The sequence below is a fragment of the Mirounga leonina genome, unplaced genomic scaffold (genome assembly GCF_011800145.1).
Source record: "Mirounga leonina isolate KUSES-001 unplaced genomic scaffold, KU_Mleo_1.0 Mir_92, whole genome shotgun sequence".
NCBI lineage: Eukaryota > Metazoa > Chordata > Mammalia > Carnivora > Phocidae > Mirounga > Mirounga leonina.
In genome coordinates, this window is record NW_023270852.1 from 25,685,945 (window position 1) to 25,703,521 (window position 17,577).

The 17,577-nt window shown below is 37.0% G+C and overlaps 1 protein-coding gene across 12 annotated transcripts in view; it reads right to left on the minus strand.

Moving 5' to 3' along the window:
- Positions 1-17,577, minus strand: part of PICALM (phosphatidylinositol binding clathrin assembly protein) — a 110,104-nt gene that overhangs the window by 34,521 nt on the left and 58,006 nt on the right. For all 12 annotated transcript variants that reach the window (XM_034995302.1, XM_034995291.1, XM_034995303.1 and 9 more), the window contains exons 9-12: positions 15,928-16,013; positions 6,538-6,661; positions 6,152-6,288; positions 3,952-4,055 (exon numbers count right to left, since the gene is read on the minus strand). In XM_034995302.1, coding sequence (XP_034851193.1) covers positions 3,952-4,055; positions 6,152-6,288; positions 6,538-6,661; positions 15,928-16,013 — 451 coding nt within the window. The remainder of the gene's footprint in view (positions 1-3,951; positions 4,056-6,151; positions 6,289-6,537; positions 6,662-15,927; positions 16,014-17,577) is intronic.

Consider the following 17,577-nt stretch of genomic DNA (forward strand, 5'->3'; position numbering starts at 1 on the left):
CAGAAACATGCAAGTGCATCTGTATTTAGGTCCATTAGACAGTAAGAAAAAAGTTCGTAATCTACTTGACAAAACATTAAATAATCTAGATGATGTTAATCTATTAGTGGATGCTATACAATCAATAATAAAAACAAATTCATTAAGATAAAAAAGAAATAATGTTCCAGCTATCCCAACTTAAACTTTATTCATCAGACAACTACTCTAACTTCCTTAAACTTTAAAAAATCATTTTTTTCCATTATTTTTAACATTATTCACTTGAAAGTTTAATTTTATGTTACAATAGCGAAGAAAAATAATCCAAAAAAGGTGAGGATTAAAACAGCAGTCATATTGTGGGGCGCCTGGGTGGCTCAGTTGGTTAAGCGACTGCCTTCAGCTCAGGTCATGATCCTGGAGTCCCGGGATCGAGTCCCGCATCGGGCTCCCTGCTCGGCAGGGAGTCTGCTTCTCCCTCTGCCCCTCCCCCCTCTCGTGTGCTCTCTCTCATTCTCTCTCTCTGAAATAAATAAATAAAATCTAAAAAAAAAAAAAAAAAAACAGCAGTCATACTGTAATGTTGAGGTCCTAGATACTAGATACCTACACTGACACAAGTAAGTTTTTCATAAAGCATTGTGTGTTTCATGCCCAGCTGAGAGTAAAGCAAATTAAACTTCAGAATGGATAATTCTTCTTCGACTGAATTAAATTTTGAAATCTAGCTTAAGATACACATCAGTGTACTGAGCTGATAATATTGCTCACTTTTAATTTGTTACAATACAAAGTTTTTAAAATTAAAGGTGATATAAACTTAAATCTTCTCACATATTAGTATTCAACACCAAGTGCTTAATTCAGATTCCAGACCATTTCTTGAAAAATCAAAGGCTCATTAATAATGCAATGAGGGGAACAGAAGAGCTTGTGTTCTCTCTTTCATGTTCATTTTTAGGTGGAATCTTAAATGCCTTTTATATAAACATTCAAACATTAGTTCCCTTTAACTCAACATCCTAACTTATCTGTGATTGGGAATACACAACATCTCTGTGGTGCTTTATAAGAACTACCAAATCTGTTTTAAAAAATACCAACTCTGCTATTAAAAAACCATTTCAGCATATGAAAGCAAGACAAATCTAGAATAAGATTTTAGGATTATCAAAAAAAAATCATACCTTTGGTTTGCCATATGCTATAAAAGCAGCATGATGTAAAACGTTACATATTTCAAATGTTTAGGTAAACTCTTAATTTCAAAAAACTTTTAACAATGTTATGATCAAAACTTTTTATTTATATGACTTATTTATTTATCTCAGTCTAACTTTAATTTCAAAAATAAAGTAAAAAATCTTAACCCAAATGTCCTGGATATAAAAAATACACTGACTGATTTAGAAAGTATTCAAAGTTCTTGACTTAAAACACACTTCAGCTATCCAATTACACAGAAGTCAAAACTCTGAAATTATCACCAGCTCAGAAATCAAGTATCTTTTTTTGAAAGCCAAGACAAGATTTAATTCTTAAGTTGAGAGGTTCACAGTAAGCATCACTGTCCTTTCCTCATATATAATGATAAGCTTTTAGAAAAATAATGGTCAATTGCTATAGCCTCTGCTCCCACTGTACTTAATTTTAATTTGTATTTTTAATATTTTTAATGGTCTCACTTTTACATAGAAAGCCTAATGTTAAAATATGAAGGAAATTTTGATGGAAATAGTACCAAGAGCAAAATAACCTAAAACAGAAAAATAAAACATGATTAAGTATATTCCAACATACAGTATTCACCCATAGACTGCTATGAAATGATTTCTCCTAACAGGACATTAAACAACTCTTACAGGCTGAAATTACTTGAAATTATTCTCCTACAATAATAGTCTATCTGCCTTCATATGAGTTCAATAATTCCAAGCCAAAACTTTAACTTATTATTAGAACTAATTATATATGGTGTCCAAACAAAACAACTTCACAGTTCAGTTTCTTTGAAATGTATTCGTTCTAAGACTTGTGTAAAATTTCTCATCCATTTAGAAAAACAACTTTCAGGGGTGCCTGGGTAGCTCAGTCATTAAGCGTCTGCCTTTGGCTCAGGTCATGATCCCAGGGTCCTGGGATTGAGCCCCACATCAGGCTCTTTGCTCCGTGGGAAGCCTGCTTCTCCCTCTCCCACTCCCCCTGCTTGTGTTCCCTCCCTCGCTGTGTGTCTCTCTGTCATATAAATAAATAAAATCTTTAAAAAAAAAGAAAACTTCCAGCCTTAACTTTAGAAATCTAAACAGTGTGTCTGTGTTTTTTTTTTAAAGGGGGGTAAGCAAGCTAAAACTGCTTATATGGTCATGTCAATTCTACTAAACTTCTAAAACAATTCACAGTAAGCAGAAAATAAGCATGTAAATTTTGCCAGATTAAAAATCCTAAAATTAGAACAGATCATTAAGTTCTTTAAAAATTACTTTCTTGGGGCGCCTGGGTGGCTCAGTCGTTAAGCGTCTGCCTTCAGCTCAGGTCATGATCCCAGGGTCCTGGGATCGAGCCCCACATCAGGCTCTCTGCTCAGCGGGCGGCCTACATCTCCCTCTCCCACTCCCCCTGCTTGTGTTCCTGCTCTGTCAAATAAATAAATAAAATCTTAAAAAAAAAAAAAATTACTTTCTTAACCTTAATTTGCTGTCTACATTTCATTCAGATAATTCTAAAATATTTACTGACTTTAAACTAGCTTATCAGTTTTAGAAATCAACTCTGAGATCTTAAGATTTAGCTAAATTAATCTTCTAAGTCAGTTTTTTAATCAAGTCATGGCTCACAAGGTTAGTCTAGAAATCTAGTGTTTTAGTGTTTCACTATTCCTGTTCCCTGCCATATCTTGAACCAGAAATAACCTGTCCAGAAAAAAAAAAAATCCACTCATTCAACAAACTTATTATACTAAGTAGAACCTCAAGAAGTAACTATAAAAAATAATGAATAAAGTTCTTAAAACTCGAATCATTAAAATAGAGATGAAACAAGTCTAATTCATATTAACATAAAAATTCTCTAGAACAATTAATTTATCTTGCTATGAGAGGTAAGCTGATCAATTCAGATTTTACATGTGACCCAATAAAACTTTTAAGGTAGCTGGCCATTCTCTATTTTTCTGTAGACAGTATCCTTGCTCAGAATATCTCCCCTTTTACTCCCAAATAATTGAGTGTTCGTAAAATAATATATAAAAACAAACAAACACCACAACCAACCAAATTAAGTAATTTGAAAACATATCATATGCCTAAACAAAACTGCTTAAAAACTGACATGAACTAGTAGGTTCAATCCTTTGAAGATGCCAGGTCAATGATCATGATATAGTCACCCTAAGATCAGTAACTACTCTAGGGCAGCAAACATTCCTGTTGCTATTAGTGGAAAATTCTTTGAATACCAAAATCTTATAGGTCTGAACTAAATACAAGTTTTAAATACAAGTAGCATAAAGATTGTCATGACATTCCCAGTCAGAACATAGTTCACTGCTTGATAACACTATATGAGTTTTATTAGAACCTTATCATATATTTACATGACAGGAGTTTTCTTTCTCCCTAAAGTCACTTTTTTTTCTATACCCAAAACAAAATAACCCTTAGGCATTTTCTGATTATTGAACAGATATTCAACATTGAAAGAATGATTTCATACTTCAACATACACTGGGTCCTTCCTCTTCACCTTCATTAAAACTTCATTTCATAATTTAATTGAAACAGAAATTCCAAAATTACATTTACAAATACATGAAAACGTCTTCAAGGAACAAAATGACTTCTTTGCCACTGTAATATTTTTCAAGTTCTCACATATCAAGTGTAACTAAAAACTACACAAATAAGTGAAACACTACAGAATGGGAAGGGAGTGGACTATACAACATATAAAGCAGAATTCCTTAATGCTTACCTCCCCATGTACTTGCTACCTGAGACGCAGTAGACATAGGAAGTACAGATGGGTGAAAAGTTGGCTGTTGCAAATCAAGCAGATCATTTGGTAGCTTTGATGTGCTAGGAAAATATTTTGAAAAGATGATTTATTTATTTATTAGGTAAACATTGCTATATCAGCCACTCCCTTTTTCCTGCCCAGTAAATAAAAACATTAAAAGTGAAAAAAGTCCCCAATAATGTAAACCCCAAAAGGAGGAACAGTTTCAGCAAGGTAACAGTTGCATATCCTTTATATATGTAAGAGCATATATTTTTATTTATAACAGTGTATTTCTAAGGAGGTTTGGAAAAAAATATTCAAGTATTGGATTTTGTTTATATAGGATTCAAATAATTACAGCCCTTCTGGAAAGATCAGTGACTGCCCAAGGAAAATACTGATTTCCTTACTGAGATGAACCTAAACAACATGATTCTGAAATATGAAACATCCAGGCAATTTTAATTTTTGTAAGGAAATTTGTTTTCTTACTTTTAATCTTCAAAGAACTTCAATTACATTTTGTTAATACTAATACCCCTAGCAAAGTAAAATACCTGTTAATCTCAATTCTATTGCTTCAATATCCAAATATACCAACAATACAGGAAAAAATTATACATGCATATATGATATAAACTTAAAACGGAGCCACCCTATTACACACTCCAGGGGGCACTACTTACAGGATATGCTAAGACTTTTATGTGATTAAGGAGTAACAACTCAAAAGAAGATCCTAGAGTTTCCATGAATTAAAGCATTGTGTGTACTATAGCACAGATTATTTTTAACTTACTCAAAAACAAAATGTCTTTTAGACGTAAAAAATAGTTTTGATAGATAAGTAAAAATACAAATGCATTTAGTGCCTTGAGGAAAAAAAAACAGAATAGGCAATAAGCATTCTAAAATAGGCTGTAAGATTTGCCCTCAATTACAATTAAAAAGGTAAAAACTTTGAGTGTATTAAGTGAAATAGAACATAGGCAAATTACTTCTTTATCTAATAATTTAATTCTCAAACATTCAACATCTTTTCCATTTATCTCTCCTAAGACAGACTCTGTCTTTATAAAGGGAAGAGGTAACAACTAAGTAAAAGTTACACTGAGCTATGAGAGGAGGACTCAGTAGGTGGGAGGCAAGACCTTTTAAGAATGAGTTAATAAAATAAACAGCAACAAGAACAAATCAAAGAAAACCCTCTCTGTGGAGCATTTACCTTGAGCTAATTAAGCATTGTGCTAATAAATCCTATACTAGCCACCAGGGAGTCTGTTGCAAATGAAAAATCTTGGGCCTCACCCTATACCTACTGAATCAGAAACTCTGAGGGTGAGACTCAAAAATCTGTGGCTTCAGAAACTCTCCAGGTCATTCTGATGCTTACTAAAGATTGAGTACCACTGACTTGTACCATACATCTTATTTGGAAACCAGTTTAAAAAAAAAAGGGGGGGGCGCCTGGGTGGCTCAGTTGGTTAAGTGACTGCCTTCGGCTCAGGTCATGATCCCGGAGTCCCGGGATCAAGTCCCACGTCAGGCTCCCTGCTCAGCAGGGAGTCTGCTTCTCCCTCTGACCCTCCTCCCTCTCATGCTCTCTGTCTCTCATTCTCTCTCTCGCAAATAAATAAAATCTTAAAAAAAAAAAAAATGGAAGAAAGAGAAGAAAAGAAATAACAGCCAAGATTCCAACCAGAATCTGACTTCCAAACTGAGACTTTAAACCACTCTGAGGTAAAAGAAAGGACAAATTTAGAAAAAGTCAATTATCCTAATTTGCCTGGAAATATTAATTTCCATTGTTAAGTAGCTTTACGCAACAAGAGTACTAAAGTTGGTCTGGTAGGCTTCAATGCCACAGAAAGCTGGCAACTAAACTCTTACTATGTTCCAGATCACTGAGTTTAACACCTGGGAACAGACATGAAAGACATTTAATATCCAATGAAAGAATACTATGAAATAGATTACATATCCACGTACATAAATGAAACATCTGCCCAGAGATAACCCACTACATTCCAATTAGTATAAATTTGTAATTCCCTTTGTGTGAATTTATGAATACAAAATCATAAACTAAATCTGAAAAGTTCTGTAACATTCTTATGAGAAGTCTGTCTTTAGATCTAAGTTTTCAAAGGTAATCTTTATGTCTTCCACCTACCTGTTAGAAGAACTAGGGGTAGAAAAAATGTCAATGGCTGGTGCAGTCATTATACCCCCTGCTGAGGTGGACACAGGAGAGGCTGCGGTTGTTAAAGAGGTATGAGGTTTCTTTGCAAGTTCTTTTAGGCGCTGTTCCTATGGAGAAAAGATACTAGCATAAGGAATCCAGAAAGCAGATTTGTTTCAAGGCTTCAGAAAAAAAGCATTACCTGATTTTGTTCTGATGACAGAAAGGTATTCCCTGTTTCATCAGCCATTCAATGTCAGTATGAAAAATCAGACAACTGAGTCTCACCCCATTTGAAATACTGTTATTTAGAGGTCCCAATTACTTGATGAACACCTGTACTTGTTTTTCCCAATACAGAGAATGCAAACACCTACCTTTAAAGCTTTTAAACGAGCCTGTTCTTCCTCTAATGCTGCCTGCTTTTCCCTTTCATCCACTTTGGTTAGAGACAGGCCAGTGCTTGCCAGGGAAGAGACTGCGTTGGAAAGTGTTGTTGCCCTAGAGTAATTGGACAAAGGTAATATGGCTTTTTGCAAACTAGTTATGAAACGGTCTGGCAACACAGCCATGGATAAGCACTACAATTATGAACTTACCTTATGGAGTAAAAATCAGTACTTTAGATGATATATTCTACCCACAGGATGATTAGTAATTAGCTAACTTATACAAACATTCACTGCTTTTTAAATTGTTAGACTTTGGAAAGGGTTCACAATAACATTAAGGGACACTGCTTGTTCCAAGTCCCAAGGGAGGGAACCAATGCAATTAGGAAAGAGCTCATGTGCTCCCAGGAAAAGCTTGAGTTTCTCACAGGAAATTACTCTGCTAATTTACAGCCTAGATTTTGGCAGTACTAATACAGGAACACTAAAATACGAGTACTAGTAATAAGTAATGTGTGTCTAGATGTTTCCCTTATAATAACACCCAAAAACGTCGCTCCCAGAGGACCACAGGTTCCTTCAAAGGAAGATCAATTTTATTTCAGTCATTAGTCCACCTGGCACCTCCTTTCTATCTGCTAGTCTTTTGCCAAGCTAGAATTTCCTTTTCAAACATGTCACACGTGCACATGCATCATCACTCTCTGGCAGATACACAGCAAGTCACCTCCTTTCCCTTATATCAAAACTTTATCCATACCATAAACCCAAACAACATTAAATTCCCAAATGTTAATTCTAAGCAACATAAACACATGTAGTAAAGAATTCTAACCTGAAGAACTACTCCAGTGACCTTTACTCATTTTCCTTTTATCACACGCCAAACATCATTAATTTCTACTCTAAGCATACAAGTGGCAAAACTATTCAAATTTTATGTAAAATCAACTTTATAAAGATACAACTTAGAAGACAAGGGAAGAGTAATATAGTTGTGATAGAAATCCAAGAAACTCAGCAAATTTTATGATAAAGTATGAGGTTAAGTCAATATACCTGAACTACTTGACTTTATTTTTCATTACTTTCTCAAATAAGTGAGCCGTATAATTTGGCTTGTGCTTCTAAAAACCTACTAGAAAATTCAAAGAACAAATCTGAATTATAAAGTACTAAAATCCAGTAATAACACTTTCCTTCAAAAATTACTTAAGGGGCGACGGAGCAAGATGGCGGAGGAGTAGGAGACCTGGATTTCGCCTCCTCTCAGGAATTCGGCTGGATAGGGATCAAACCATTCTGAACACCTACAAACTCAACAGGAGATCGAAGAAAAGAAGAGCAACAACTCTCTCATCAGAAAAGCGAACACTTTCTGGAAGGTAGGACATGTGGAGAAGTGAATCCGAGGCGATATTTGGGAGGATAGACGGCGGGGAAGTAGCCTCCGTCGGCCGCTTCTGGCAAGTGATAGAGCCGCGGACCACAAAATCGGAACTTTTAAAAGTCTGCTCCACCGAGGGACGTCACTCTGGTGGCTAAGCGGGGGGTGGAACCCTCCGGGACAGTGTGGTCTCAGGACCCTCGGGGTCACAGAAAGACCAGGGGTTCCTGAGTGTGGCAGAGCTCCCAGGTATCAGAGCAGGGAAGCCGGCTTCAGAGATGGAGCCCAGGCGCGGGCTCTCAGCTCGGGGTTGCCATAAACCGTGATCCGCGGCACAGTCGGACCACTGCTCCCCCAGCAGGGACCCAACAAGCGGCAGATCTGGGGAGACTCACCTTCCTCCCCTGGGAGGAGCCGCGCGGGACTGCACCGCAGGGATCTGCTGGGTTTGGAGACTCCACCCGGGGTCGGGTGCCAGAGATAGAAATGCACGGTCACAGACCGGATGAGCACGGAGTGCAGCCGGAGACCGGGGAGATGGGAGTGACTGACGGCTTTTCTCTGGGGGCTGAGAAGTGGGGCCCCAAGTTCTCAGCTCCTCCGGGGCAGAGATTGGGAGGCCGCCATTTTCACTCTCCACCTCCAAAGCTGTACGGAAAGCTCGCAGGGAACAAAAGCCCGGGAGAGCAAACCCGAGCAGATTACTTACCCGGGAGGGGGCAAGGGCGGGGCAATTCCGCCTCGGCAGAGACATTTGAAAACCACGGCAACAGGCCCCTCCCCAGATCAGCGAGAACAGCCGGCCAAGACCAAGTTTACCGATCAATGAGACGGCAGAACTCCGGCGCTAGGGGAATACTGCACATAGAATTCATGGCTTTTTTACCATGATTCTTTAGTCTTTCAAACTTAATTTTTCTTAACTTTTTTTCTTTTTGAATTTTTCTTTTTCCCTTTTTCAACCAACATCTTATCAATCCCTTTTTTTTAAAAAAAAACATTTTTATTTTTCATTTTTAGAGTCATATTCTATCCCTTCATAGTAGTTACCCGTATTTTTGGCTTATATATATAAGTTGTTCTCTCTTTAAACTTTTGAGATAGTTTCTTCTAACAGACTAAAATATACCCTAAATCTCTAGTATATGGTGTTTTCTATTCCCCTGCCTGATCACATCCTCTCCCTTTTTTTTTTCTTTTTTTAAATCCTCTTCTTTTTTCAACCAACTTCTTATCAATTCCTTTTATAAAATTTATAATTTCCATCTTTACAGTCATATTCCATCCCTTCATCATATCAACCCTTATTTTTGTACATATAAGTTTTTCTTTCTTTAAAATTTTGGGAGGCACTTTCTTCTAAAAGACCAAAATACACCCCAAATCTAGTGTGTGGCACTGATCTATATACCAGCCTGATCATATTTGATCACATTCTGGTTTTTTTGTTGTTGTTGTTGTTTTGTTTTGTTTGTTTTTGTTTTTATATCTTTTTCCTTTTCTTTTTTTTTCTTTTTCTTTTTTCTCTCTTTCCCTTTCTTTTCCCACTGCTTCAGGTCTTTTCTGATTTGTTTAGAGTATATTTTCCGGGGACATTGTTACTCTGCTAGCATTTTGTTCTCTCATTAATCTATTCTCCTCTGCACAAAATGACAAGTCGGAAAAAATCACCTCAACGAAAAGAACAAGAGGTAGTACCGACTGCCAGGGACCTACTCAATACGGACATTAGTACGATGTCAGATCTAGAGTTCAGAATCATCACTTTAAAGATACTAGCTGGGCTTGAAAAAAAATATGGAAGTTATTAGAGAAACCCTTTCTGGAGAAGTAAAAGAACTAAAATCCAACCAAGTAGAAATCAAAAAGGCTATTAATGAGGTGCAATCAAAAATGGGGGCACTAACTACTAGAATAAATGAGGCAGAAGAGAGAATCAGTAATATAGAAGATGAAATGATGGAAAATAAAGAAGCTGAGAAAAAGAGAGATAAACAACTACTGGATCACGAGGGCAGAATTTGAGAGAGAAGCGATACCATAAGACGAAACAACATTAGAATAATTGGGATCCCAGAAGAAGAAGAAAGAGAGAGAGGGGCAGAAGGTATAATGGAGCAAATTATAGCAGAGAACTTCCCTAATTTGGGGAAGGAAACAGGCATGAAAATCCAGGAAGCACAGAGAACCCCTCTCAAAATCAATAAAAATAGGTCAACACCCAGACCTCTAATAGTAAAACTTACAAGTCTCATAGACAAAGAGAAAATCCTGAAGGCAGCTCGGGAGAAGAGATATGTAACCTACAAGGGTAGGAACATTAGATTGGCAACAGACCTATCCACAGAGACCTGGCAGGCCAGAAAGGACTGGCAGGATATATTCAGAGCACTAAATGAGAAAAATATGCAGCCAAGAATACTCTATCCAGCTAGGCTGTCATTGAAAATTGAAGGAGAGATAAAAAGCTTCCAAGACAAACAAAAACTAAAGGAATTTGCAAACACAAAACCAGCCCTACAGGAAATCTTGAAAGGGGTCCTCTAAGCAAAGAGAGAGCCTAAAAGCAACATAGACCAGAAAGGAACACAGACAATATACGGTAACAGTCACCTTACAGGCAACACAATGGCACTAAATTCCTATCTTTCAATAGTTACCCTGAATGTAAATGGGCTAAATGCCCCAATCAAAAGACACAGGCTATCAGACTGGATTAAAAAACAAGACCCATCGATATGCTGTCTGCAAGAGACTCATTTTAGACCCAAAGACACCCCCAGATTGAAAGTGAGGAGGTGGAAAACCATTTACCATGCTAATGGACACCAAAAGAAAGCTGGGGTGGCAATCCTTATATCAGACAAATTAGATTTTAAACCAAAGACTGTAATAAGAGACGAGGAAGGACATTATATCCTACTTAAAGGACCTATCCAACAAGAAGATCTAACAATTGTAAAGATCTATGTCCCTAACATGGGAGCAGCCAATTATATAAGGCAATTAATAACAAAAGCAAAGAAACACATCGACAACAATACAATAATAGTGGGGGACTTTAACACCCCCCTCACAGAAATGGACAGATTGTCTAAGCAAAAGATCAATAAGGAAATAAAGACTTTAAATGACACACTGGACCAAATGGACTTCACAGACATATTCAGAACATTCCACCCCAAAGCAACGGAATACAAATTTTTTCTAGTGCCCATGGAACATTCTCCAGAATAGATCACATCCTAGGTCATAAATCAGGTCTCAACCAGTACCAAAAGATTGGGATCATTCCCTGCCTATTTTCAGACCACAATGCTTTGAAACTAGAACTCAATCACAAGAGGAAAGTCGGAAAGAACTCAAATACATGGAGGCTAAAGAGCATCCTACTGAAGAATGAATGGGTCAACCAGGAAATTAAAGAAGAATTAAAAAAATACATGGAAACCAATGAAAATGAAAACACACTATTCAAAATCTTTGGGATGCAGCAAAGGCAGTCCTAAGAGGAAAGTATATAGCAATACAAGCCTTTCTCAAGAAACAAGAAAGGTCTCAAGTACACAACCTAACCCTACACCTAAAGGAGCTGGAGAAAGAACAGCAAATAAAGCCTAAACCCAGCAGGAGAAGAGAAATCATAAAGATCAGAGCAGAAATCAATGAAATAGAAACGAAAAGAACAGTAGAACAGATCAACGAAACTAGGAGCTGGTTCTTTGAAAGAATTAACAAGATTGATAAACCCCTGGCCAGACTTATCAAAAAGAGAAGAGAAATGACCCAAATCAACAAAATCATGAATGAAAGAGGAGAGATCACAACCAACACCAAAGAAATACAAACAATTCTAAGAACATATTATGAGCAACTCTATGCCAGCAAATTAGATAACCTGGAAGAAATGGAGGCATTCCTAGAGATGTATCAACTACCAAAACTGAACCAGGATGAAATAGAAAACCTGAACAGACCTATAACCACTAAGGAAATTGAAGCAGTCATCAAAAATCTCCCAAAAAACAAAAGCCCAGGGCCCGATGGCTTCCCAGGGGAATTCTACCAAACATTTCAAGAAGAATTCATACCTATTCTTCTGAAACTGTTCCAAAAAGTAGAAATGGAAGGAAAACTTCCAAACTCATTTTATGAGGCCAGCATTACCTTGATCCCCAAACCAGACAAAGACCCCATCAAAAAGGAGAATTACAGACCCATATCCCTGATGAACATGGATGCAAAAATTCTCACCAAAATACTAGCCAATAGGATCCAACAGTACATTAAAAGGATTATTCACCACGACCAAGTGGGATTTATCCCTGGGCTGCAAGGTTGGTTCAACATCCGCAAATCAATCAATGTGATACAATACATTAACAAAAGAAAGAACAAGAATCATATGATCCTCTCAATAGATGCAGAAGAAGCATTTGACAAAGTACAGCATCCTTTCTTGATCAAAACTCTTCAGAGTATAGGGGGATCGAGGGTACATACCTCAATATCATAAAAGCCATCTATGAAAAACCTACAGCGAATATCATTCGCAATGGGGAAAAACTGAGAGCTTTCCCCCTAAGGTCAGGAACGTGGCAGGGATGTCCACTATCACCACTGCTATTCAACATAGTATTGGAAGTCCTAGCCACAGCAATCAGACAACAAAAAGAAATCAAAGGCATCCAAATCGGCAAAGAAGAAGTCAAACCCTCACTCTTTGCAGATGATATGATACTTTATGTGGAAAACCCAAAATACTCCACCCCAAAACTGCTAGAACTCATACAGGAATTCAGTAAAGTGGCAGGATATAAAATCAATGCACAGAAGTCAGTGGCATTCCTATACACCAACAACAAGACAGAAGAAAGAGAAATTAAGGAGTCGATCCCATTTACAATGGCACCCAAAACCATAAGATACCTAGGAATAAATCTAACCAAAGAGACAAAGGATCTGTACTCAGAAAACTATAAAATAGTCATGAAAGAAACTGAGGAAGACACAAAGAAATGGAAAAACGTTCCATGCTCATGGATTGGAAGAACAAATATTGTGAAGATGTCAATGCTACCTAGAGCAATCTACACATTCAATGCAATCCCCATCAAAATACCATCCACTTTTTTCAAAGAAATGGAACAAATAATCCTAAAATTTGTATGGAACCAGAAAAGACCCCGCATAGCCAGAGGAATGTTGAAAAAGAAAAGCAAAGCCGGCGGCATCACAATTCCGGGCTTCCAGCTCTATTACAAAGCTGTCATCATCAAGACAGCATGGTACTGGCACAAAAACAGGCACATAGATCAATGGAACAGAATAGAGAGCCCAGAAATAGACCCTCAACTCTATGGTCAACTCATCTTTGACAAAGCAGGAAAGAATGTCCAATGGAACAAAGACAGTCTCTTCAACAAATGGTGTTGGGAAAATTGGATAGCCACATGCAGAAGAATGAAACTGGACCATTTCCTTACACCACACACAAAAATAGACTCCAAATGGTTGAAAGACCTCAATGTGAGACAGGAGTCCATCAAAATCCTAAAGGAGAACACAGGCAGCAACCTCTTCGACCTCAGCCTCAGCAACTTCTTCCTAGAAACATCGTCAAAGGCAAGGGAAGCAAGGGCAAAAATGAACTATTGGGACTTCATCAAGATAAAAAGCTTTTGCAAAGCCAAGGAAACAGTCAACAAAACCAAAAGACAACCGACAGAATGGGAGAAGCTATTTGCAAATGACGTATCAGATAAAGGGCTAGTATCCAAAATCTATAAAGAACTCATCAAACTCAACACCCAAAGAACAAAGAATCCAATCAAGAAATGGGCAGAAGACATGAACAGACATTTTTCCAAAGAAGACATCCAAATGGCCAACAGACACATGAAAAAGTGCTCAATATCGCTCGGCATCAGGGAAATCCAAATCAAAACCTCAATGAGATACCACCTCACACCAGTCAGAATGGCTAAAATTAACAAGTCAGGAAACGACAGATGTTGGCGGGGATGTGGAGAAAGGGGAACCCTCCTACACTGTTGGTGGGAATGCAAGCTGGTGCAGCCACTCTGGAAAACTGTATGGAAGTTCCTCAAAAAGTTGAAAATAGAGCTACCATATGATCCAGCAATTGCACTACTGGGTATTTACCCCAAAGATACAAAAGTAGGGATCCGAAGGGGTACGTGCATCCCGATGTTTATAGCAGCAATGTCCACAATAGCCAAACTGTGGAAAGGGCCAAGATGTCCATCGACATATGAATGGATAAAGAAGATGTGGTATGTGTGTGTGTGTGTGTGTATATATATATATACACACACACACACAATGGAATATCATGCAGCCATCAAAAGGAATGAGATCTTGCCATTTGCAACGACGTGGATCGAACTGGAGGGTATTATGCTGAGTGAAGTAAGTCAAACAGAGAAAGACATGTATCATATGATCTCACTGATATGAGGAATTCTTAATTGTAGGAAACAAACAGGGTTGCTGGAGTGGGGGGTGGGGTGGGAGGGATGGGGTGACTGGGTGATAGACACTGGGGAGGGTACGTGTTCTGGTAAGCACTGTGAATTGTGCAAGACTGTTGAATCTCAGATCTGTACCTCTGAAACAAATAATGCAATATATGTTAAGAAAAAAAAAAGAAGAAGGAGGTAGCGGGAGGGGAAGAATGAAGCGGGGAAATCGGAGGGGTAGACGAACCATGAGAGACGACGGACTCTGAAAAACAAACTGAGGGTTCTAGAGGGGAGGGGGGTGGGAGGATGGGTTAGCCTGGTGGTGGGTATTGAGGAGGGCACATTCTGCATGGAGCACTGGGTATTATGCACAAACAATGAATCATGGAACACTTCATCTAAAACTAATGATGTAATGTATGGGGATTAACATAAGAATAAAAATAAATAAATAAATAAAACGTTATTTATGTCATTCATAGGAGCAACATTTAAATTTATAGTTATAAAATGTATTGATTTTTCCTCTTAATGAATCTCTGCCTCTATTAATGTGCCTTTCCAATTGCTTAAAAAAATAAATTGGCTGTGATATTTAAAAAAAATAAAAATTACTTAAATTTTATTGCGACAAAAAAAAGTTCTGAAACAATCAAAAAGTCTACAGAGAAGGGTCTCATTATAAATATTTTACACAAAATTTTTTTCATGCTATTAAGAGAAAATTGTCATAAAAAAATGAGAATTACTCATTACCCCCAACACAAAACTCATGTTACACAGTCAATATGAGATGATCTGTGCTATATTCAATTTGGTAGGTTAACTCGTTTTAGTCTTGGAAATCAGCTGAAAGCCCAACAGACTGATTAAAATATGTCAATAATCAACCACATGAATTGGCATTAGAGAAAAATGATGGAATTTTATGTCAGACATCATAGGTTTGAGTCCCAGAATTACTACTGCATACATTTCACTGGCCTATAGTGGGGGTTAATCAAATTTGTAAAAGGGTATCTTATAATTACAAGACACCATATGAATCAATGTATTATCACTTTTAAAAAAAGTTTATTTTTAAAATTTATTATCATTTTTCTTAAGTTTTATTTATTTTCAGTAATCTCTACACCCCACGTGGGGCTCAAACTCATAACCCCAAGATCAAGAGTCGCATGCTCTTCTGATTGAGCCAGCCAGGTGCCCCAACGCACTATCACCTTTGAGAGAAATACTGACACTATGAATATAATTGCAAACCATGTAGTCAGTGTTATCATCTTAAGAGATGCTGACATCTATTGAAGATCAGGAACTATTCCAAGAATTTACATGTATTAACCCATTTAATCCTTGGCAGCAACATTATGAGGTAGATGCTATTAATTATAAATGATTAATCAAGGTAAGGGGGAGTCAAATAACTTGGAACTTAAGCTGGATTCATCAACTCTCTCAGAAACATCACTCCTGCTCTTTGCCCTACAAAGAATAATGTACCTGCTTGCAGCCGTAGAATCTTTAATTTTCTTTCCTTCCAAGGAAGCTAAATGTTGTTCCAAAGCATCAAGAAGACTGCTTGGGGCCTAAAATTGTACAAATATAAGATTTTCATGATAAGTAGGCCACTGGTCAAAAAAAATTAAGTATCATCTAACATATGAGAGTAACAAAAGTAGGTATATTCCTTATGAACTAATTAACAGCGGAGTTTTAGCTACCAAAGAATAACATTATTTTTATTACATAAGCATGACCTAATAAGGGGTATTAATAAACATAACCAAAAATATAAAAACTGAGACTATGGAAACATGAAACATTAAGAGGTTCCTGCAAGTAATTAATTTTTTTAATATTTAACTTATTTGAATTTTAAATAAAAACATACTCCTAAAAGCTAGACATATTGTTGGGCAGTGTTCTCTGTAATTGATAAATACTTGCTGAGTAACTGAAAGTGCACAAACATTATCAATGTGATACAATTGTTTACCCACTAGAATGGCTAAAGTTAAAGACAAGACTAGCAAACATCGAACACTGGTGAAGATATGGAACAGATAGAACTCTTATACAATGTTGGTTGAAATTCATCCACCTTAAAAGACCTGAATTTTTTTTTATGAAATTAAATATACACCTAGCTTAACTACCCAATTCCATTCCTAATTATCTACCCAAAAGACATAAAAACCTATCTCCACAAGAAAAGACTTATTCAAGAATGTTTTAAGTGGCTTTATTTACAACAGTAAAAAACTACAAATCCCAAAGTCCATCATTTGGAAAACGGATGAACAAAATTGTGAAGTCACACAATGAAATACTATTCAGCAATAAAGAGGAATGAATTAATGGTACACACTCACTACATGGACAGAGCTCAAAACACTATGATGAGCAAAAGAAGTCAGATACAAAAAAAACACTTGGATGATTCCATTTATATTACATTTAAGATCTAATAAAATTATGCTATTAGAAGTCAAAACAGTGATTTATGGAGAGGACTAGGGAGTGGCCAGAAGGGGACCTGAGACCTGGGGTGATGGAACTGATCTATATATTGGATGGTGTGCTGATAACACAAATGTCTACAGTTAATCAAATTCCACTGAAATAGATATTTAGCTCAATTTTGTTTTAAAAAAGACTGGCCTTTAAAGGCTATGTATCAAATCTTAATATGAAGAGCTAATTACTTTCAAAAGGAAACAAAGTGAGCTGAAAAGGAATTGTTCACTATCTTTCAGTGAAGCAAATCCATCAGTGGCATTTACTTGCCCCAAATATTCTTTAGGATTTGAGATAAAGAGTTACTGGATTACAGGTATCTAAATCTACCAATTACGACTTGAACAATTTCCTTCATTCTGCATTTTCTCTCTATACACAAGACCTTACCTTAGTACAAAAAAGATACAGTAGAAAACCAATTAAAGCCAAAAATATTAGATTATAACATTAATGTCTATGTTGAACTGAGACTACATGTGCACCACTCCCTAATCTCAACAAAATGTCTAAGACTCCCAAGAGCTCTTGTCAGAGATGATGATGAGAATGTTGTTGACAGTGATTAACATTTAAAAAGCTATTACAGGGCGCCTGGGTGGCTCAGTCGTTAAGCGGCTGCCTTCGGCTCAG